Source organism: Osmerus mordax, chromosome 6 (assembly GCF_038355195.1).
Source record: "Osmerus mordax isolate fOsmMor3 chromosome 6, fOsmMor3.pri, whole genome shotgun sequence".
NCBI lineage: Eukaryota > Metazoa > Chordata > Actinopteri > Osmeriformes > Osmeridae > Osmerus > Osmerus mordax.
The window spans coordinates 11,150,233-11,174,787 of NC_090055.1; the positions used below are offsets into that span (position 1 = coordinate 11,150,233).

General features: G+C 43.3%; 1 protein-coding gene across 1 annotated transcript in view; it reads left to right on the top strand.

Annotated features, from left to right (window-relative positions):
- The first annotated feature begins 7,403 nt into the window (after window positions 1–7,403).
- Window positions 7,404–24,555, top strand: part of col14a1a (collagen, type XIV, alpha 1a) — a 66,175-nt gene continuing 49,023 nt past the window's right edge. Inside the window, exons 1-7 of the mRNA XM_067237519.1 lie at window positions 7,404–7,507; window positions 11,041–11,157; window positions 13,530–13,673; window positions 13,920–14,009; window positions 23,613–23,765; window positions 24,109–24,228; window positions 24,370–24,534. Coding sequence (XP_067093620.1) covers window positions 7,444–7,507; window positions 11,041–11,157; window positions 13,530–13,673; window positions 13,920–14,009; window positions 23,613–23,765; window positions 24,109–24,228; window positions 24,370–24,534 — 853 coding nt within the window. The 5' untranslated portion in view covers window positions 7,404–7,443. The remainder of the gene's footprint in view (window positions 7,508–11,040; window positions 11,158–13,529; window positions 13,674–13,919; window positions 14,010–23,612; window positions 23,766–24,108; window positions 24,229–24,369; window positions 24,535–24,555) is intronic.

Consider the following 24,555-nt stretch of genomic DNA (forward strand, 5'->3'; position numbering starts at 1 on the left):
CAATTGTTCTATGGAAAACGTGATCAGTCTCTTCAGCTGTTAAAATGAAAAGCTATTCTTTAAACTTAACTTACACATTAAGGCAATCTGAAATGTTTATATAATAATGGTACTCTTTCTGGATATTGGATTTTTAATACCTACTATGTTTCTCCAAGTTGCAACATACCTGCAGGATTTTCATTCACCCCATTGATTATGTATGAGTCACGTGCAATTGCATCCAATTAGCCTCAAAGTAATCCCAAAGTAATTGTTTGAAATATCAGTCCATGTCATTCATCCAGCTTCCTGCGTGAGTATTACCTCATTACCTGAGTAAGTGAGTAGATGGATGAGTTAGTTAGTTCGAACTTTTGGACCAGTAACCAACTGATAGTAGAGGCCTAAATACCACACCTCACTGGGATAGGGTTAGATTTTGTACGAGTTCCCCAGCTCTCAGTTTTTAAAGCTGCGAACCATCCCCATTCCCCCAAACACACACCCACCCACCCACCCACACACACAACAACACCCCCTACCACACAAAATGTCACCCCATCCCCCAGGATGAGTGACAGTCAGGTGATGAATGATGTTTATCACAAAGGAACATCTAATCCATCTATCTGATAAACTGCATCTCAACTGCATCTCTTCCCCCCCCCCTTTCCTCTCACCTTTTTTGTACCCATCTCAAGACACACAGTTTATGTACGGTGTATAGGTAATAGAAATATAGCTACCATGTAATATATATAATCATATATATATATTTAATCAGTGTTCAAAAGGCTCAGTCCTATTTCACAGAACACGAAAGGGTCTCGGTCTTCAGCCACTCTGGCACACAACACACATGTTAATATGTGTGTATGTGTGTCCTTCTTAACCCACCTCCCCCACCCCCTCCCTCCACCCTGACAGCAGACGACTTCTCTTTCTTCTTTGAGAAAAAAGTAGCCGACATTAGCATTCGGTTCCCTAAACCCACCTTTCCTACCCTCTCACCCTCCATGACTGACCCAACTAAATGTCTAAACTCTTTTTCTCCCCTGTCTGAGGCAGAGATCTCTGACCTCATTCTCTTTCATCGCCCCACCTCTTGTCCCCTTGATCCTATCCCCTCCCCTCTCTTTCAAACCATCTCCCCCTCCATCATAACTTTTCTTCTCCATGTCCTAAACTCCTCTCTTACCTCTGGCACCTTCCCCTCTGCCTTCAAACAGGCTAGAGTTACCCCTCTACTCAAAAAACCCTCCCTTAACCCTGCCGTCCTCCAGAACTACAGACCGGTATCACTGTTACCCTTCCTTTCAAAAACAATTGAACGTGTTGTATCTAACCAACTGTCTAACTTTCTCTCTCAGAACAACCTGCTTGACCCCAACCAATCGGGCTTCAAGACTGGCCACTCCACAGAGACTGGCCCTCCTTTCAGTCACCACTGCCCTCCAGTCTGCCAGAGCGGCTTCCAGGTCATCCGTCATCATTCTGCTGGACCTTTCTGCAGCGTTTGATACGGTTAACCACCAGATCCTGCTCGCCAGACTTTCTGAGATGGGCATCACTGGCACTGCACTCCAGTTGATCTCATCCTACCTGTCGGGAAGACCCTACCAGGTTTCCTGGGGAGGCAAACTGTCAGGCCCTCGCCAGCTCTCCACTGGTGTCCCACAGGGCTCCGTCCTTGGACCCCTCCTCTTCTCTCTGTACACCACCTCACTTGGACCAATCATCACCTCCCATGGCTTCTCCTATCACTGCTACGCTGACGACACGCAGCTGTACCTGTCGTTCCCCCCGACCGATCCAGGGATCTCAGCTGGGATTGAGGCCTGCCTCACAGACATCTCCGCCTGGATGACCGAGCACCACCTCCAGCTGAACCTCGCCAAAACAGAACTTCTCATCATCCCGGCTAAACCCTCCATCTCCAACGATCTCTCAATCACCCTGGGATCTGCAACGGTGACCTCTTCATCCTCTGCCAGGAACCTTGGGGTTACCATTTACGACGAGCTCTCCCTCACTGCCCACATTGCTGCGGTCTCCCGGTCCTGTAGATTCACCCTCTACAACATCCGGAAGATCAGGAGATACCTGTCTGAGCACTCCACCCAGCTGCTAGTCCAAGCACTTGTCCTCTCCAAGTTGGACTATTGCAACTCGCTGCTCGCTGGTCTCCCAGCATGTGCAACCCGCCCTCTTCAGAGGATTCAGAACGCAGCGGCCCGCCTGGTCTACAATCTACCCAGACGCTCTCATGTTACCCCGCTCCTCATCTCTCTCCACTGGCTACTCATCATGGCCCGTATCAGATTCAAGACCCTGGTATTGACCTTCCGAGCAGTGAACGGGACTGCACCCGTCTACATCAGGTCTCACCTGCAGCCTTACACCCCCACCCGTCACCTACGGTCTTCTTCAGACAACCGCCTGGTGGTCCCACCGCTCAAGACTGCCCGGTCCCAACACAAGCTCTTCTCCTGTCTGGCCCCCCAGTGGTGGAATCAACTCCCCACCCCCATCAGAGACACTGACTGTCTCTCCACCTTCAAGAAAACGCTCAAGACGCACTTGTTCCGGGAGTACAACGGTACTTAGGAATGGTTCGCTTGACCCGATGTTAGTTTCCTCAAGGATCACAATGACTCTTGCTCAGAGACTTGTTGCTCTTGTGGTTAGTGGTAACTGTTAAAAAAAAAAAATACTCGCTGTGACATATTGTTTTTATTATTGTTGCTTGTTTTTTCCACAGGTACACTTGCACGTATAGCGGTTCATGTTGTTTAATTGTAACTTGTTTAACTACATGCTCTTATGGTTCTTCACTTTGGCACTTACTTTGGTTGTTCACAATGTGTGCTTCATGTTTTGGCTACTCGCAATGTTTTGTGGCTATCTTGTTGTTATGATCAGTGACCTATGCACTTTGTAAAGCTCTCTCTTGGAAGTCGCTTTGGATAAAAGCGTCTGCTAAATGAATAAATGTAAATGTAAATATGGAATCCTAAAAGCCAAAAACAGAATTAAAAAAATTGAAAGAAAAAAACAACAATTAAAAAATAAACTATTACAACTAAAGAACATTGACTGTAAAAGACTACCGGAATCTGACATTCTAGTATTTTACATTGTTCTTACTATAGTGACTGGACAGTCTGAGATAATTACCTCATTGACTGGGTCTAAACTGGGAAAAACACTCCCAGCCACCAATAGTTCTTGTTTGAACACATTCACACTGGCTCACTAATAGGAGGTCTTCCTTCGTAGCCAGAGGTGTGTCTGCAGACCCCAGCCCCTGACAGCAACCTAGCTACAATGTAAACACACTCACAGATAACACAAAGTTTGACCCACTCATTCAAACAAAGCGGGCTATTCATGGAACAGTGGACAATCTTCAGAGTTTGCTATTGCTTCAGTTCTGAGGAGCACGCAGTAAGTTCACACAAAGTTGAAACAGAGAAGCCGTACTGATTTAACTGGTCAGATAATTACAAGATGCAGGCAAATGTCATGGTGCTAGTTGAGTTAAGTGACTAGGCCCAATGATTAGTCCTCTATACATGGGTATTAAATGGCTTGTTATTTCGGACCATGTTGTTGAGAGTGTGAGAGAGGTTCCAAAGTCACCCTTCAGTAGAAAAAGGAAACAGGTGTCTCTTTACTGATGCATGCATGACTGAGAGATCGTTAAATAATCCATCTTCTAACTTCAGTAATTAAGTGAAATGGTAATTAGAGGGTGAGGAGAAAATGCAATTGAATTACTGTCCAGCAACACAAAATACTAAGAATGACATGATTTCCTGTGGAAATGTGGAATTTCTCCCATTTACTACACAAAATGTGATGCTTCGTGTCCTATGAGCTCCACTAAGTCTTCCACAAAGTGATAGTTTTCACTCGAAAATTATTTTCACTTTCAAAAGGTATCTCTCATGGTAAAAAGATGATTTTTTTCATATTCATTTCCCATTATTAACACGTTTGAGTACAAATTGAACTGTCTAAACTGGTATTGCACATTCCATTCTGTGTTACTTATATGACAGACTTCCAAGGGACCATATGGCTGGGCTCAGTGAACTATAGATAAACTCTGAAGACGCTCCTTGATTCATTTATTCATCATTTTTACAGTATTTGGAGGAATAATGGATGCAGCACTGCAGCAGTTCATCCACAGGGCAGGTCTGGTCCTCCAACCACTGGGCAGGACAGAAGTTCTCCACAAACAGACACACAGAGATTGTAGAAACTTGTAGAGGCTGTAAACACGTATATACACACACACACACACACACACACACACACACACACACACACACACACACACACACACAGATAGATAGATATAAAACATACACGCACAGAAAACGTACGCACTGAGACACAAAGGAACAAAAACGTCATTGTAGACCCAGGGAGAACAACTCCATAAATAAACATATATTAACATAAATATAAAAAACTAAAAACGTTTTAATTCATTTCAAAACTCCCTATTATGATGGACTCCATGTGTTTCACTGTGGTGGTCCTGACTCCTCTTTTGGTATCATATGGATGCATATGTAGATTTATACATTCACTTATTCAACCTCAACTGGAACGTTTGATGTTGTACCAGTCAAATATAAAGTCAAGATAACTACAACATTTAAGTTACGAGAAGACTACTTTAGGAAGCAATCAAACACACACACATGCACACACACGCACACACGTCCTGGCATCATTACCTCTTACACACATTCCAAAGATACATAATCTCCGTCATTCCATCTTGATTGATGATGTACAAAATGAGCTGATTCTTAGGCAGCAGCCAGCCGTTCATTCACTGCACTGCAAAGACAGACAGATGATGTGCCAAGTATCATGTGGACTGTCATCCCATCTGGTTTCTCTCATCCTGCAGGGCTGGGGAAGTGGGGGTGGGTGGGGGGTGGGAGCTGGGGCGTCATGGTGGGGGAGGAGAAGCACCACCAAACCTGATTACAGTGTCTGGACCCTGAACGCTTGATGGGGTGGAGAGGGAGGGCAGGTAGGGTACACCAGGTGCACTTCACAGACATGCCATGCTCCACTCTTTGGTTCCCATGTCTCACATTCCTAAGCCTGAAGCAAGTTAAGAGGTGTCTTCACCTTCCCCCCCTTTAGCCGATAAAATCAATAACTTCAGTATTGGCGTCAGAGCTTTCAGCTTGCTTTTACCAATTAGTAATGGCCCGATTAGCCCAAGGTCATTTGTTTAAGAAAACAATCATGGGTTGATGAGAGACTTTAATTTAAAACACAACCAGGCATTTTTGTTAGCTATGTTTACTGCTTAAACAGATGGTTAATCTGCACAGTTTTTACATCGTGGTCATTCACGTGCTAACATTTCTAAACGTCCTCGGTGTCAGAGCGCCAAGCGCATCAGAATGAACCGCGCACCTGCCACGCGATACGCTACAAGAAAAAAAGAGAGCATCAACTTCAGAGGTGCCTGGCTCGTATCAGATTCATGTTAGTAAAAAGAACAAAAGACAATTGAAGTGTTCTTGTTCGCGAATAGATCCAGTTATATATGTGACAAGTTGTGACGAGGGGAAACAAAAGTGCCTAAGGGATGTTAAATTGAACCCTCAGTCCGCGTCGTCCTGCACTGCAGCAATTGGTCGCATTTTTTTCAATTCTGCCCGTCCCCGGGATGAAATGAGGTGAAGTAGAGGTTTGGAATAGCTGGAGGGATGGGTGAATAACGACGAAAGAAACACCCACCACAAGGTCTATTCTAGACTGACGGAATTCGAACCGGAGAGGGACAGTCGGAGAGCCCGTAGAAGCAGTCACACTCTGGGGTAGTGAGAGACAGCTATACCGCGGGTAAAAAGCACGAACATTGGATTGATGACTTGTGAGGTATGGGTGATTGCCTTTTCATTCGTTTATTTATTGATTGATTGATTCATTCTATGTGACATGTTTAAGACTAGGTGTAAGCAAGTGACTGAACGACTGAATATTTAGTTTTTTCTAGGATATTTGTAGCATACCATACAATTGCCCTAAAACTGGCCTCAAATTATGTGTGGAGACCCAGTTAACTTTTAGAAGTTGATTTTTAAAATTTTAATAAAAAATATAGGGTCATGGCTTTTAGGAAAGGTCTTGCATTTTACACTTATAGCTCCTTCATTCACTTTCAACATTAACGTATCCTGAATTCAGTTTCTGTCTCTGAATTAGTTATGGACATTTGAGGACTGAAGGTGTGTCCCCTGATACCATTGATGTGTGCTTTTTGCGACATTGATAAAAGTCTACATTTAAGTTTTGGCAGAAACTTTTGGTGTGATTTCTTGAAACTATATGGCGAGGTGCTATGTGGTTGGCAGGAATGACAATGATGAAACAAAGTAACTGTTATATTTACATTTTTGTAGCAAGGACGTTCATTTTATGAGCGTTGACGTTATTAAATCAAGTTTAAATAACTCGCATGACTCAGAGTTATGCCAGAAAATGATTTCAAAAACCTAATTAAAATAAAGAATTGGACTACGATATGCATTTAACTAACTTCAGCAATGTGTCGATGTAGAAACAGTTCTGATTACTGATTTATCAATTAAATGATAAGAGTAGTGGAAAAGATTACTATATGAAGGAAGGGAGGGGCAAAGAAAGGAAGAAAAGGAGAAAGGAAGGGAGGAAGCAGGGAGGAAGGGAGGAAGAAAGGAAGGAAGAACAGAAGGAAAGAAAAGAAAGAGGAAGGAAATAATCCATTGCATGAAGGCTTTGTAAAGTATTCCCGTCTGAAAAAGTATATCTAGTGAGCGCCTTCTTCATTATTGCCCTAAGTCACAATGTCAGCACAGCCCTGAAGAGGAATGGCAGTCCATCTACTGTTTCAACCAGCCTGTTTATTCTTCCTCTAATGATGAGTGGCAGTCTGAAAGGAGCACTGCTTGGGCTCATTGTCAACAATGGCACTCAGGAAATCTTCTCTGGAGCCTGTCCATCAAAAGTTGACAACATCCTCCACTGTGTCCTAGACAGATTGGGTGGGTGGTGGTAGTGGTGGTGGGGTGCTCTCCTCCTCCAGCCCCACTCAGAGGGTGATGGAGTGGGGAGATGTTGCCCTAAAGTATGGGTCCAGTCCTAGTTCAGATGAGCTTGTCTCCTGTAGTGGTGAGAAGTAATAGCAGTAGAACTAATGACTGATTCTGGATCTTTGCCTCAAGGCAACAAAACCTTGTTGAATCTACAGCACGCAATGTCCACTGGTGAACTCTCTGATCTCGTTATCTATCAACCTTTTTATCTCCCTCTATCTCATTACCTCCCCCCGCCCCTCAAACTCTGGAAAGGGGTAAATAATCTCTTTCTGTTCTCTAGGTATAAAAGGATCAGTACAGTATCAGTGTGACGAGGGTGCTGGCTCTCGGACAATTGAAGATGTGGGCTCCGCTGCTTCTCCTGGCTCTCTCTTCTCACCTCCCTGCCCCTGCCCTGGGTCAAGGTACGTCCCAGCTTCAGCCTGATTCCCTGAAGTGGCTTCTGCTTCCTCTCAATCCTCTACTTTTGATGTCTAGGTTTGGTCCACCAACATCTTGTCTTCATGTCAAAACACTGCTTCACCCCACTGGCTTGTCTCTGTTTTGCTACCGGCTGTGCTTCGGCGAGGCTTAATGTTCGTTTCTAATACTTATGTTATGTATTGTTATGCTTGCTTATGTTCAAGCTTAAGAATAACAAAACAACTTGAGAAAACAGGATATTACAGTATAGAGTTGTATCTGATGACTGCTGTGATCAGACTGTGGATAATATCCATCAGCTTGATCTCCTCAAGGTGATTGTTCTCACTGTGGTTCTCTCTGTCTTAGGCCGCTTGCTATTTGTCCTGGCCTTGGTCTTGCAACACTGTGAACAGGATGTGGTAAACTATCCATACTGAGATAATATCTGAATGGCAATATGTGACTGGTCAAGGACTAAAGGGAGATTTAAACATTGAATTTCCCATGAGTGTGCTTGTGTATTGTGGCTCACATTCCTTCTCGGCCTTGGAGTGAGAGAAACTATAGATGGTCATGAACTATTTTAAGAAATAATGAAAAGAAAAACAAATCATATCAATCCCACAATCCCACACCAATTGAACAATATCAGCACAATCTAGACTGAGTATGTGTTCCGTCTATCATCTCCGGGCTTTGTGTGAAAGAAAAAAAAAAGTTTGCCGAGCAGTAGGGATCTTGGAGGGATTTGTTCTGATGATCCCATTTGAATATCAAGCAGGTCGCAAAGCGTAAAATAATTATTTTTATTTCAACGGTCACCATTTACGTTTTCCTCATCTCATGAATATAGTATTCCATGGTGTGTCTCCACTCAGTTTGCTTATCGTCTACTCTGATAATCCATTTTATCCTCCTTTTCTGCTGTGAGGTGTTGTTAGGCATCTCGACTCTACTGATTATGACAGCATCGTTAAGTGTAATGATTCACTATTGATTGGCTGTCTGGGCAGGTCAAGGCCGTGCTCTACCGCACAGCACCACATTAGGTCTCAGATTGGCTCATTTAAAAGCAGTGGAATTTTTTGTTTGTGTGTGTAAAATTGTGTGTGTACGTGTGTGTTTCCCTGTAGATTGCTGAATTAATGTGGGCAATGGGCGACTGATTAGTAATTAGCAGTTTTGACACAGAGACACAAAAAAGCGTCCTCACAGCAAATGTAGGGAATATATCTAAACATGTCTGTGTATAATTAAAGCACAAAAGCTGGATTCTTTAAAATCCAGCCTGCGTTTAAATGAAGGAAATCATTAAATAAATAAAACATTTTGCCAAGGTCCTTAAGACTGGAAAATGTGATTGAACAGCTCAGAGTAAACCTGTCAAACTCTACTGCACAGCGTACATGGGGAAGCTGAGGCCTACATTTTCATATACTCTCTGTATGGATTTTCATGTTGCTGAAAAGATAAACGTTCCAAGGCGATGAGGGCTTCAGCCAGGTACACAAGCGGAAGAGCGCTGATAAAAGACTTGGTGGATTTGGGTGACGTCTTATCTGCCAACACTGAGGCAGGAGTGTCCTCACAGAGCACACAGATAAACCACATCAAAGACTGGTACAGAGTCGTGGTGCACTGCTCTAATGAATAGATAGTGCGCGCGTGCACACACACCCACCCACGCATACAACTTCGCTTTTCAACCTGTCTCCGCAACAAAATGACAACTCAGCACTTGTCACACTCAAACTCGTGAGGAAAACACACCAGCCTGCACAAGCTGTCACAGACTTCAGGGTTCATCTCTGAGGAGCAAAAGTAAAGGGTATGCCAACTTGGAAGAGGGGTAGCTGGCAAAGAACCCATTCTCAGGGAGATTCACCTCCAGATCCCAGATTAGGAGCAGGTTTTTCGGTTATATTAATCCATACCATGAAGTTCCTGATCTCTCCATACTGAGAAAGCTCACACCCAAAGGTATTTGTTTAATTATTCACTCTCTTACTCTTGTTCTACGGGTCTTTTAAGTCACGTTTGGGAGACGCATTCCAACTCAACTCAAGCCCCCAGCCCCCAGTCCCTGAACCCCCAAGCCCTCAGCCCCCCAAGCCCCAAGCTACCCATACCCCAGCCTCCATCCCCCTCAACCCCCAAACCCCTAGCCCCCTGCCACTGGTGACAATACTCACCAAATTATTAGCGGTTCTCCGTCGACCCAATTCATATGCAATCACTCAGGCTTAAAGCGTGAATTTGTAGTGCTACTTATTCTTCATTCAGCATAAACCAAAAAGAGAAATTATAAGAATGATAGTTTCGTTATGCGCTTGGCTTTGAATTGGATTTTAGAAAGTGGCTCGTTTACGACGTTACTTTATGGCTACATAAAACATGCCTTGGCTTTTCGCGTGGGTAGACGTCAGCTCACAGGTGGATGGCCGAGCACAGGTGTGAAGCACAACACAGGTGTGCACGCTCACACAATGTTCAAGTTATGGAGGAGGTTGGATTGCCACTTGACAAAGGGATACCCATCAGGTTTGTGAGCATTGTGTCTCCCTTATTCACACTCCTCTCTTTTCCACAACCTCTTTCACGGCAATGCTATATTTCTGTTTGCCCAATTATCCTTATATGTCTTCACTCTGGTTATGATGGACACAGATTGATGGAAAATTGACCATTTGTCATCTTCAAGAATGTAGACATATAAAGATGACAATTGACGCTCCTTTCTCTCAGAGCTGGTTGATGAGGAAGCAAATGGTTGTGGTTTTTGGTGGGGCTCGGGTGTGATTAACAAAAAACCTTGGATTAACATCCACACTTTCAGTGTGGGAAAAAAGTGGTGTGGTTGTGGGGATTTAAGCCGTTACGTAAACTAACTAACTCAATTAGGTGAACACTTGACAATGACATGAATTAGTAGTAGAGTATTCTGTATTCTACAGCTGAGAAACAATTTGTCAACAATCTCCTCTCTGCAGCTACTTCTGTTAATGCCATCACCATGCCAGAATGCAAACTGTAGATATCAAGCTGGCTGTTTCAATGTCATTCTGAGGAGAGACTGTTGAAGTTTCCACTGTGACAGAAGGGAAAATATCATACGGTTCCTACCATAGATGGATTCTCCATGGAACTAAACTGTATAGATAAAACATTCGCTGATTTTAGAATCTGAAACACCTGCTGTCTTGGAAGGATTTGCAGATGATGTAATCGGCTTAGAGACTTCCATCTATTTGACAGAATGTATTGAGGGAGTGAGAGAGAGACGGTTGGCAGCACAACCTCGTTCACCACTGTGTCTTTGTGTCGTGCACTGTTTGTTGCCTGGTCATATTTGGTTCATTTTGTTGCAGATCTATGTGTGTGTGTTTGTTTGTGAGTGCATGAATGTCACTAACAAAGCTGACGTCTCACATTTGTTGCACAAACACCACAGGATTGAGTCTGACATATTCATCAATTTACCAGGTTTCTCAGAATGACACTGTGTTAATAGGACATTTTATTTTTATTCCAGTTCCAAGTCCGCGAAGAATACGGTTTAAAGAACTGGGAACAAACAAATTGCATGTCTCATGGAAAGAACCGAAGGGAGATTTTGACAGCTATATATTTATATACGTCACCAAACCAGGTAAGATGCACGATGATCTTTCATTCTCAGAACCATTTATTTGTTTAGGGGAACCCTCAGAATGAGATGTCCACCCCCTTAAGGGGGTGCCATCATATAAGGGAGAACCTTATTTGATATACTGTATGTAGATATGTGCTTCCTCACATAACTCTGTCAAAGGCTGAAACTAGGACCCAAATGTTTTCTGTCAGACCTAGAAAAGGTTCTACCCCAAACCTTTTTATTTTCCCTAAAGGCACAGGTTCTACATGGAAGATTCCTTCTCTCAGTGTACCTTTTCCTATGATGTCTGTGCATACTGCATTTTAGAAAATTAACTATTATATTCTCCAAGCGCATCTTACCAAAGACTTCCTCTGAGGGAGTAGGGCTTATATAAAAACTGATTGTGAGGAGATGTGATAGTCACACATTTCAGTGGGGAAGTATATTCACCTTGTTTGACTTTGACTTGTCATTCCGAGCCCATAACAATCTGGGATTAAGGAGTGATCTGGGCACTGATACTGTCACTGCAGGTTTTGCTCAGCATGTGGCCAACAGTGTGCTATCAGACCGCCAAACTGGCCCCTCGGTTGTAAACTGATACACTTTAAGAACAAAGAGAACAACAAAGGAATCGGACATATTTGTGATTCTTTGAAGGACATAGGTCTTAATCCTGAATGCTAACATGCTTCAGAAAAGGAACATTTCTCTACTACAGTATAGTTGGTCTCTTGCACAGAAGACATCTGCAATGAGAGACATTTAGCCAAGAGAAAGGGGTGACTTCTGAAGATCTTGCAATCTATGAATCTTTTCAATAGACATTAAAAGCTATATGCTATCAACAGTCTAATAAAAGCATACATTTAGGGTTAGCTTATTGAGTATTTGTTCTTTATCTACAGACTGTCTACTGTATGAAGGGCCTGTCAAAATAAGGTAATAATACACTTAAATAGTAAATAATATACTTAACCAGGCCAGCTAGCTTGGGCAGTGTACAGCCTACTCTGGCTACATGTGTTCACTGTGCCAGGTCTTCCGTATACTGGAACAGATACCAGATCCCAGATCCCAGCGCAGAGGCAACTGCAGTATATCATCAGGTTGATCATGTTTCTGAAGAAAGACCTGTCAGGATCAGTGAAGTGCGGTCTCCCTCGCTGGTTACTCTCGCTCGGTCTCCCTCCCTCGTTCCACTGGGGACCACCCAGTGGAGTTTTACAAACACAACTGCACACGTGTACGCACGTTATAAAAGTCTCGTATTGCATTTTCAAGTATGAGGGGAAATATCTCTGCATTGTACCTTTTGTGGTGATATTATAGAATGAGGTTAGGCACACTACTGTTCTGAGAATCTACATCAACTCTCTATGCTGTCTTGACTTGCAGACTTGCATTTACTGCTGTGTGTCAGCATATTAGCATGGATTTCTTTGCAATGATTCACGGAATCAATGCAGAATTCTAGTCTATTCGTATTTGTCTGGCCACTCCTGACTTGACACTTTCAACACCCCTCTGGAGCAGGTAGTGTGATTGGAGCTGATAAAGCAGGCCCAGTCTATCTGTCTATCGATCTCCACAGGGCTGGGGGATCTGAATGAGCCTAATTGGTCAATAATGTGACCTGAAGTCCACTACACAGTAGATGTGCTTGCCAAGGTCTAGATGAGAAGAATGGAGAGGAAGAGAAAGGAGAGGACAGGAGAAGAGAGGAGTGTGTGTTTGTATGTAACCCAAAATGTATTGTTGATTTTAAAGTTCTTGCTATGATTAGTAACTTAGTTATTTTCTCACAACAGACGCAACGCTGATGCGTGCTGCATCAGTAGCGATCACCTTTGGTTTTAGCTCTGCCCTCAATGCCCAACACACACAGCTCCAAACACACACACACATACAGACAGGCTTCTGGCAACAAGACTCCCAGTAGTCAGTCCACTGAAGTACACAACAATGCTTGACATTGAAACTCCCAGTGCTTGAGGGAATGAACCACTGATTGCTTTGTTAACAGTGATGAAACATGGAGGTAGTGAATACTGATGCCGTTCCTCTCTCATTCCTCTGCTTTTTGCACTGCATTACAATAATGGTATCTTGTACATTTGTATTTTTTGTAATATTTGTATTTTTGTATTTTTATATTGTAATTTACGGCAACTTATATTTTATTTTATTGTATATTTAATTCTATTCTAATCCCACTTAGTACTGCTAGTTTATGTACCCTTAGTATAGATAGTCCACATATTTAAATTTTAGGTATATGTTTATTGTATGCACCTTCCTGCCAAAGCAAATTCCTTGTCTGTGCAAACTTTCATGGCGAATAAATCCCATTCTGATTCTGATTCTGATTCTAATTCTACCAGGTGGGAAACAGAACGAGCTGCGCATTCCAAAAAGGGAGACTAAAGTGGTGATAACAGATTTCGATCCCACAAAGGAATACACGGTCAGTGTCATCGCCTTGAGTGGGAACCAGCAGAGCAAAGCTCTCCAGGGAGACTATACAGGTAGGGGACATCATCTACGTCTCTCAGGCATGGTGGCCTTTTTTTGTTGGATTGAAATGTGACTTATAAAAACGGTTGCTCCTGTTCTCAGTCTATTAAAGGGAGGTTTCCCAATGAATGGTATTCTATTCTTATCGACCCTATTCTATTCTATTCTGTTATTTGTATTCTGTTATGTTCTAATCTATGGGATTGGAACTGACTCCAGCTGACCTGACTGTAATGTGTGCCCCCTACGCCCCCCAGCCCAGGATGAAGACCCAGAGGGAGAGGATGTCCAGCCCCCAAAGATGAGTGAACCACCTGGACTTGAACATGTCAATGAGATCTCTGGAGGTATGTGTGTGTGTGTCTTTCTATTTGCAGGTTTGTTTCTCCCTCTCTCAAACACACAAACACCCACACACTTTTCAATACCATTCCAATACAATACATTTACTTTCATGGGATGTTAAAGTTAACAAACTTGCCAAAGTGGTTTACAGTAGGGAGAGGGGGAAAAATAAAATTGTGGCAATACATACAATGATAAAATATGTGCCTCAAACCAAATGTTATTTTTGGAAAAATTGTATGAATCAACAGGACAGCTAAAACTAATTTTGTAAATTTGGGGTTATGTACAGAAATTGTATGTATGGTAAAAATGATTTTTTTTAAGGAAGGTTAAGATGTAAGTTAAATAACCTTTTCAAATGACTGCTCACGGATAACCTTTTTTTTAGTTTGTTGCCTCTCTAGTTTGCTGAGACACAATGGGCTCATGACTCCAAATGAAAGGAAAGTGATTTAATTTCAATAGTGTAAAAACACATTTGTCTCTCTTTCTCTCTCTCTTTTACGTTTATTTTTTCTCTCCCTCTCTCCCTCTTTTCCTCATTGTCTCTCTCTCTGTCTTACTCTCTTTCTTTCTTTCTCTCTCTTTCTATATATATCTTTCCCTCTCTCTCCCTCTGTCTTTCTTTCTCTCAATCTCTCTCTCTTTCGCCCTCTCTCTTCCCTTCCCGACCAGCTGACTAATGGAAGTCTGTTTATTTGGTTGGCAGAAAAATGCCCTCTTTCGCTACTAAATATGTTCCCCCTCTTCTCTATGAAACGTGAGAGTGGAAAGGAATGCATTTGCTGAACTGGGTGGAGATAGTGTGCTATGTGCACCCCTCCAAGCCAAACCCTGATCTCTTTACCATAACGCAAGGGTCAGGGGGATCGATGGCCATCAGACGAAGACTCAGACATGAATCTTCCTGTGGCAGGGTCTCAGACACTAACTGGCGGTTCTGTGTGAAAGTCTTTGTTTTTACAGTATTGAAAGTCTCTTTGGCTGGCATTTCTTGCCATTAACTCCTGTAAACAGGGGTTTGTTACTGGATGGTAGGAGGTTACTGATGGAACGTAGATGCCAGGAATTGTGGGTACTTTGTAAGAGCATGGATGATTGAGTTGGGTTTCATTATCCGTTGGATCAATGTTGGAAAAATAACTTCACCAGCTGGGTCGGCCTCAGTCGTCCCACTCACATACAACTCTTCATTTCATGGATGTATTCGCTTTGAGATACTACTGTCGAGGGCCTTGTATCAGACTGAATTATATAGCTCACTGTATAGTCTGCAAGGCTGACTAAACTGATGGCCCTTGATGCAAAAACAAAGCAAAAACAAAGAACAAAGATGTTTGCTTTTAGCTATGAACTACTGATACTAGCCTACTAGCGTGCTTATTCACTAATTTGTGTCTAATTCGACACAAAGTTTTCATTAGTCGCTGTGACCAAAAATAATTCTATTTGGGGCTAAGAGGTCTATAGGTGAATCTTTCCAGACTTCCAAAAAACGTCTGGCTGGACGGGATGTGTCTGCTTCTGAAGCCACTCTCCCCACACAAAGTAAGAAAGGCCAGATGAAAGGAATGATTGGAAAAAGAGAGAAAGTAATAAAGGGAGGAACGAAGGAGGGTGGAAAGAAAAGGAAGGAAGGAAGTTTGGAATCGACGACATAAAGAAAGGAAGGAAGTACAGTACTTAGGGGTGTTTTAAGGGAGAGGTGTCACGGAGCTAGCATCCCGAAAAGCCATTAGTTTGAGCGCCTGGATCTAGTTGATGCAGCCTTGGGGCAGACTTTGTCTGGACCTGCACTAAGAGGCCTGACAGATCAGAGGGCACGTCTGTCTCACTCACAAGCATCCCATAATAGGTGTGGGGACTTGGGCCTGATAATGGTCTGGGCTGACCTGCTTTGTTAGGGGGCAGGACTGAGGGCCAGGAAGTACTTGGAGTTATTGGTTGTTACTGAGGAATGCACAACAGACAGCTGCTGACAAAGACGTTCCAAATCTGTCAAATCCGCTCTTTAATAGTTTTTATTGTTTTTGTTTTGTTTTGAGATTCGTTTTTTGATCATTTAGTGTCCTATGTCTGACAGTCATAAAGTCTTGACTCTCTTAATCTCTCACTGATTAAACAACTGTATGAAGTTTCCATGGAGATTACAGTAATTCAACAGCAGACTACCCTCTAATCACTGCTACCATATGGCTAATCCACACAGCTCTGTGCCTAGCTGGCCCAGCTAAACTGCTGTACACATTGACCATCATCATGCATAATCATGCAGCCATCAACATCCAAAATCATTAGGGCTGTAGTCAAAGAAACACAGTCATGACCCGATTGTGCTTATACAAAAGTTATTTTTTTTAAGCATAGTCTCTAAAATAAAATGTAATCAGTAATCAATGTTTTCAATATTTTGTTTTCACAGTAGAATATTGGTTTCCCTTGAAGATCCTTACATTATGTAAGTTCATGTAATCAAAGCAATTTAAAGGTTAAGATTTCTTCCCTGCTATTCTACAAAAGCATTTTTAAAGCAAAATAAAACTGTTATTTTGTGAAAATAACTCTTTAAGGAAAATTGTTGCTACTTTAATTCTTTGGGACAAAAGAAACAAACGAAAATATACAGTCAGCATTGTAGCCAGCAGTGCTTTTCGTGTCTTGTCCTTGTGCAGATGGAAGGTGGAGGAAGGGGTGATGTTCGTTATTACTGGTTGCAAGGTTGCCAGGTTTGTTAATGATAAGTGCCGGGGAGGTGTCTGGCAGGTTATTGTTTTGCTTAACATCCCTGACTTTAACAAACTGTAGGAGTGGCCCTGACCCCCTCCCTCTCCTTTCCCCCACCAGGTGCAGCAATACTGTAATGGTTCTATGACTTGAACATATTTTTCAAATACAAGTTGTGTAATCCCCCATGGGTTCTGTTTATACAGCCTTATTGAATAACCAATAGGTTATTCAATAAGGAGCCGTTTCATTTACACACACGAATGCACACACGAATGCACACACATATATAACCCTCCTTCGCATAAAAAGACTGGCAATCCGATGGAGTCCAGGGGATGGTTGAGATGGAGGGCGATGGGATTCTGTCCCCATCCATCTTCCCACCACAAGACACCATCCTGGAGTGCCCCAGCCCCATTATTCATAGCCCCCTTAATTTCTTACATGATCATTTATTTAGTCTTTGCCTCCCCAGTCGTGGATCTAATGACAGCCAAGAGTGTTAAAACCTTCTGACAAAACTGGAGTTTCAAACTACCTGACCCACAAGGTCAAGTGGGAGAGGGCGAAGAGAGAGACAGAGAGAGACAGAGTGGAGGAGAGGGGGGAAAGGAGGAAGAAAGGGGGGGGGGGAGTGAGTCAGAGAGTGAACATGAGGGTCCAACGGTGTGTGTGTGTGAGTGTGTGTGTGTCTGTGTGTAGGTTGGATGGGGTCATTATGAGACCACAGAGAGTTTTGATGAATAGATGGACAGTCACTGGTAACAGGTGATGTCTGGGGAGGTGGAGTGTGAGAAAGCACCTCTGAAAGCCAGGGACCAGCCTTGACCTCCAATCTTCAGCCCTGAGGGAACAACGCAGAAATACACCCGTAATATATCCAGTCTTTCTGTGTATAACAATAGGAGAACACAGTTAAATAGGTAATCCTATTAGTGGATCAGTTCAGTTCTTATGTTTTTTTTTTTTTGTAGTCCTGTTTAGCTATACATATTGTTTGTTTGAATGCCAGGAGATCGTGCAAGCTGAGATGCTGTGACTCCTCAGTTAAACACTATATCAGTATTCTGGAGGAGAAGGTGTGGGGGGGAAGTTAGAGTGGAGTGGGGGGGGGGCTAATCCCACAATGTGTTGTTACCCTACCATTCTCTGGACAAGGACTCATTATCCCAGAGGTCAATTATAATCATCATCCAAGATTCTTCCCCCTTTCCTCACTTCCTGTCTCCCCCTCTCCCCACTCCCCTTAACCTGTCTCAAGTGTTGTGACCGGAGAAGCAGACAGAATACAGAGCAACTGTTCCCACTGCAGGGATTGACAGAAAAGGGACGCTCAGCTTGGATGTTATTAAACACATTTTTCTTGCTTTAAAGGTTACTGTAGCTGTACAGCTACATACACAGAATGTGTCAGACTGAAAGTGTAGTGCCAGATGTTTTGTCAAAGGTTACTGTCATAAATGGTGCTTTGCAGCTCCTTCAAAAAAGGCTTTATTCACTCTTTGGATGAGGTTACATTTTAAACAAAGATAGAAACAATAATTAACTACTCTTTGGCTGATAAGAAACTATGGAAATGCAAATACAAATAGTTTGAAGTCAGTCTGTGCGTGTATATGTGTGTATGTGTTTGTGCCTTGGGGTGCTTGTGTGCTTGTGTATGTGACTGTCTGGTTTGTGTCTTAGTGTCCATGGGACAGAGGTTTGTGTTGTGGTAATATTGTATGAATGAGTGTGTTTTTAATGTATTTGCTAACATGTCTTTGAATGGAGAAGGAACACTTGTCCTCTGGATTTGTCACTCCCTGCCTTCCCTACAAAAATAGAAGTGAACTAGCCAGTGAACTTTAAACATGTTGTTTTTCAGGCAATGCTGCTTTCAAACAACTGCTTTCCTGTTAAACTCTGATTTCTGGTCTGTTGCCACAGTTATTTGTTGTGTGAAAACACTCAATTAATCAATATTAATCTCCCACCTTAGTAAAACCTGTGCATAGTTTAGTGTGTTTTTCTGCCCACTAGTAATATCACTTTAATAATGGTCACTCAAACTCCAACATAAATACATTATCTAAGCAACAACAACATAGGCCAACATCATCATCTGTAATAATCAATAAGGAACATCGTCTTCTAAACATTTTAAATATTTTGGAAATTGCTAATCTTTTTGAAAAATAGCCAGCCATAGCGTTATTTGAGTATACATGGCCTGTACCAATTATGCACATTATCCATTGCATTACATTACACAGGGCATTTTGATTAATGTAAGACAGTTAAAGAAGTCATTATTCTTTGACATTCTCAAGATCCCAGAAAGTTTTGCTGACTGTTTTTTTAACTACAGCAATCTCAGCCCCTGAGAAACAATCAGGCCAGAGGAAAAAATAAATAAATAACGTTGCAGATTACAATAAACTCCATCTGATCCCCAACAAAACGGAGGTCATCCATAAATCATTCTTGTCAAGGGGAAATACTTGTTAATAAAATGAAGTTTGAAGGAAAGGAAAGAAGGGAAGAAATGCCCTTAAACACATTAACAGGATAAAGGCTCCTTACTTTGAATGATTAAGTGGAGAAAATATGCCATCAATGAATTTCAGGGTTTGACAGAATCATTTAGTAGGAGTGGAGGGAGAAGCCAGGGCAGCGATATACACCGCCTGATGGATTTTCCAGTAGGGCAGACCCGCTGTGCCGAGCAAGCCTGTGTGACCCGGGGGGACAGGATTACACTGTAATCATTGCTGTTTTCAATTAGTCTGGTCTGGAATCTGTGTGTAGGCGGGACCATGCCCCCTCGTTACTGTTCTGTCACAGGCAACGGTCAGTGATATGACCTGACTGGTGTCTGTCTGTCTGTCTGTCTGTCTTTCTATGTCTGCCTGATAGTGTGCCTGTCTGTCTGTCTGTCTGTCTGCCAACCTGTCTGTCTGTCTGTCTGTCTATCTGTCTGACAGTGTGCCTGACAGTGTGCCTGCCTGTCTGCCTGCCTGTCTGCCAACCTGTCTGTCTTTCTGTCTATTTGTCGGACAATCTGTCTGCCTGCCTGTCTGTCAGTGTGACAGTCTGTCTGTCTGTGTGACAGTCTGTCTGTCTGTGTGACAGTCTGTCTGTATGTGTGCTCTTCTCTTTCTGACAGAAGAGGATGTGAGAAGCCTTTGTGCAAGTGTGAAAGCAGGGAACACAGTCAAGGACATTGTCACATTCACAGCCATTGTTTCATTCAATCGCTGACATAAATTCAATTGTCCACTGCCACACACATGGCCAGAAGAACTGAGTCAGACCTGAAATTGGAGAGTTTACGTGGCTACGTCATTGTCTGCACTGTGCAGTGTGTATGGATGAAGTTGACTGATTAAGTATGCATGCAGTGCTTCACAAAGACGGCCTTTCATTCTTCAGGCTCTGCCTTTCGGGGCATAGAAGAGGTTCCCAGAGGCTTGGCTTGTGTCATAGGCATCACAGGCAGGCCTCTTCACAGTGGCTCTTGTGTCAGACTGAGGGAGGACAGGCAGCAGCCTTGCTGTAGTAGCTGCTTCTGCATGGAGGCTGACTCAGGGTTCTGAAAGGATTTAAAAGTACCTATGATTTTCTGACACCTTTCTTTCTTTCTTTTTCTCTTTCTCTCACACAGACACCCACAGAACTAGCATGGTGTTTCTGTTAGTGTTCTGTACTGTACAGTTATACTGAATACTGGATCCCCTAAACCCACTCTAATAACTTGAACCAATTAGTATTCCAATCTTGAGACAAACAGCAGATTGTTCATTCTCAAAAGGCCCCCGTGTCTGTCACATGGCAAACAGCACATTCCATTCCAGTGTGGCGGCAAAAAAAGGTTTGGTCTGTTTTTATATTTGCTATTTGCATAGAGCCTATCCCTGAGCCCACTGCAAATGCCTTTCTGCAGTTTTACTTCTAATTAGACTTCCTTATTAGATATTATTTTTTGCTTGTGTTCCAGCATTCATCTAAAACAGTCAACGTTTTTTCTGAATTTAGCACAATTTAGCATTTGTCTGTTATTTAGACAGCACATACACCTGTTCCTATGTAGATCACCATGAACCTGAGGCTGTTTTGTGTACTTTTTGTGGTGAGACATGCAGACCTGTTAACTGAGTGTGGTTAAGGCCAGGACTTCCCCTGCTGTCTTCTCCAACCACTAGGTCCTTCAGAGCGCTGCAGCGCTCTGAAGGACCTTCCACTCACAGGATTACATTCTAAATCCCTTGTCTCCTTGACTGCATGGAACTAAAGAAAACACACTTTCTCGCACACACACATACACACACCTACACACACCTATAAAAACAAACGCACACATGCACAGTCCACCGCTCACCCCTCACCCCGCACAAACGCAAACACCACCCAAAATCACACCGTCTCTCACACAAATACCGACACGCACACAGTCCAGCCTGCTGTATTTGATGTGAGGGCTAGGCCCTGGAAGGCCCTGCTATTATCACCACACTAAACAACTAGCTGTCCTTTCATGTGCTGCTGCAGTGGTGTAGGGCACCAGCTTCCCATTGGGAGCAGTGAGCAGACAGAGGAGCGCAGAGCTACTGGGGCTTTTAGCCAGGGTCCCTGAAATTAGGCTCAGTTGAGTCACCGACGCGTCAGCCTTTCATATCTGGTTTTGCTGTGTCATCATTTAAGGGAGTAGGAAGTTTGGTGTTTAGTCTCTTTAACGTGTCTCTACGAGTCTCTCTGCCTTGCCTTGAGCCTGCTTTGTTGCGGTAAGTGATTGGAGGCTGAGGGAAATGATGGACAGCTTTTGTTCCCGGGGTGTGGTATGTGTTTGCGTGGGTGCATGTGTGCACGTGTGTGTGGTGGGGGCCCGTCTGTGTGTGTGTGTGTGTGTGTGTGAGGGGGGGGGGGTATGCGGGGGTGTGCTTGTGTCGCTGTTGAAATAAATAGAGAAGGTAATCCCCTTACCCCCCCATCTGTCTCGAAACTGAAATGTGCCGAGAGCCACAGGTACAGAGAGACCTTCAGGATGATAATACCATCAAAGGAGCCGCAAAGTCATTCATCCTAAGATAATGAATTTCCCCCGACACTGTTGACATTGATATACAAAAATCGACATTGTAGTTTTTTAATTGACTTCTTTTACGAGTCACCAATCTGGGGAATGGTGGAAAAACCGTCAAGGCGGCAGAGTTTCTATTCACAGCCTCAATCTCGACTGGCTCTCAAGCCCCAGGACCGACCGTACAACATCCATAGAGTGGAGTTTAATGATATTGTCATTGTCATGTCTTGTTCACGCCTCTCCCTCTCTTCTGTTCCCCAGAGCATTGTGTTGAATGCTGCGGCTGTTTGTGGGGAAACCCACTTGGTGATTAATCGTCACAGCAAAGCAATGCTGGAGATCAAGGGGATTCTGTTTTCACACCTGCTATTGTACAGCACATCACATTTGAGGAGCCATTTACAGGTTTAGTTTCCTGTGTTACGCTGCAATCTTCTTCACCCGACACAAGCTATAGGCCCTAGGGAGAGTGCGCTATAGCTGGGTTTAGCATGGCTAGCACCAGACCTGTAATCTCAGAGCTCAGGGAACATGGATGTCGGCTGCATGGCTAATGAGATGCAAGTAGAATTGAAGAGCTCTACTCTACAGCTTGTTTTTTCGAGTCTATCTGTCTCAAAGCTAACCAATTAGCACAATGTCCCGGCAGGCTAATCAGTGGAGATGGTTGGAACAAAATGGCACAGTTTGCTCACATTTCCAGACAGACTGAGTTGAATGACTATGGTGTAATGCTAAGAGACAGACTATTTCTCTGTTTGCTGATAATACGGAAGGCAAAGAAAGGGAGTACACTTGAAATGATGACGTTGACCTTTCATGCCCGGAACGTGCTGTCATCTCCGCTTGGCTGATTCCTTTTAGATCAACGTTGTTTTCATTAAAATGCATAACATTCTCATTTTGTTGGTGCTTTGGTATCCATGGAGTTAATCAAGCAGCCAGCTAGTTAAAATGTTGGACAGTTCATTCAGATTGTTAGAGGGCCAAAACATCTCACCATCCACCCTGCCAGTTTTTAGGAACCTGACACATAGCAACCAACATAAACTCCTCCAAACTCCAGCCAAATTCCTTTTAGAACAGTTTACAGCTCCAGGGGAGGCTGGGATGGGACATCAGTGTTCGGCAGCCCTCTTCCTCCCTAAGCTACTTCTGCAACCATCCATCACCCTGGAACAGGAGTGTGTGTTTATCCAACTCCAGACTTTATCCATCACTTCTTTGGCTGTCTCACTGACACAATCAAACGCACACATACAAACACGCACACACGTACAAACACACACACACACTCACTCACACGTACACACACACACACACACACTCTGTCTCATTAAAGCTCTCCTGGATCTGGACAGTCTTCACCATGCCAGACTCCCTATCTCGGTGGTCTGTGGTTCTTAGAAGAAATGGTCCACAGAACATGAACTTAAAATGTGTACATTCGCGTAAAGCAAAAACAATGCTTCATGTCATTAAACTGTGTTATAAATGTGCTGCTCTGGCAGCCACTCTTCTGCATGTTCAATAAAGATATCCTGATCATCCAACCTTAAAATGTGTGTCTTGTCTTACATTTTGAAAACCTACTTTTGTCATATTTCAAATAACTCCTTGGACTGTTTTGAAGCTGCACACAAAATACAAAAGAGTTTGTTTCCCTCAACAGTGTTTATCTACAGGATGTGTTTGGATTGAATGATGGTATGTTAGTATGTGCAGATACTGCACAGACATTGTATTGTATTGCATTCATGTCATGTATATGTCATATTCTGCCTCCTCTCCTCCGTGCTCTTCTCTGCTGTAGAGCCATTTGTGTGCAAGACAGCGGCCATTGCTGACATTGTCATCTTGGTGGACGGCTCATGGAGTATTGGCAGGATCAACTTCAGATTGGTCCGCATGTTTCTGGAGAACCTTGTCAAAGCTTTCAGTGTGGGCATCGACCAGACCAGGATAGGTGAGCCCTTGATTTCAAAAGCTTACTCTTGCTTCCTATAACTAAATGATAAGTGTAACTACTGTATCAGTTCCTGAGACTTCTATTTCTTGTTGCTAACTATAATTGTCTGTAGCTAACTCTCACTTTCTGCTTCTCCAACATAATCCCTCACAATTCACTCACTCTCATTACCTGTAGCTAACACTGACTAGCTGACTGTCACTTCCTGTATTTATCCCTCACTTCCTATAGCTAACTCTCACTTCCTTTTGCTAAATAGTGACATATCCAGGAACAAGATGTGTTAAATCATTGTTTTACATGAATGAACCCGAAAGTCAGTATGTGTGTGTGTCTGTAGGTCTGGCCCAGTATAGTGGGGACCCAAGGATTGAGTGGAACCTGAATGCCTTCACTACCAAGGACGCTGTGATTGATGCTGTCAAGAACCTGCCATATAAGGGTGGAAACACTCTCACAGGTACACACATTATTTTTCCAAACATGCTGTCTAAATGTGCCAAACATTCAGGTGAACCACCCCTGCCAATGTTAGTTTTTTTAGGAACATGATACAGTGACGCCAGCATGAATTCAATTTTATACGTGTACCACTACTCAGGCCTGGCGCTGACCTATATCTTGGAGAACAGCTTCAAGCCAGAGCATGGCTCCCGGCCCGGAGTTCCCAAAGTTGGGATCCTGATCACGGACGGGAAGTCCCAGGATGACGTCATCCCCCCCGCGGAGAGCCTGAAGGAGGCTGGCATCGAGCTCTTCGCCATCGGTGAGACACGCGGTGCTGCAG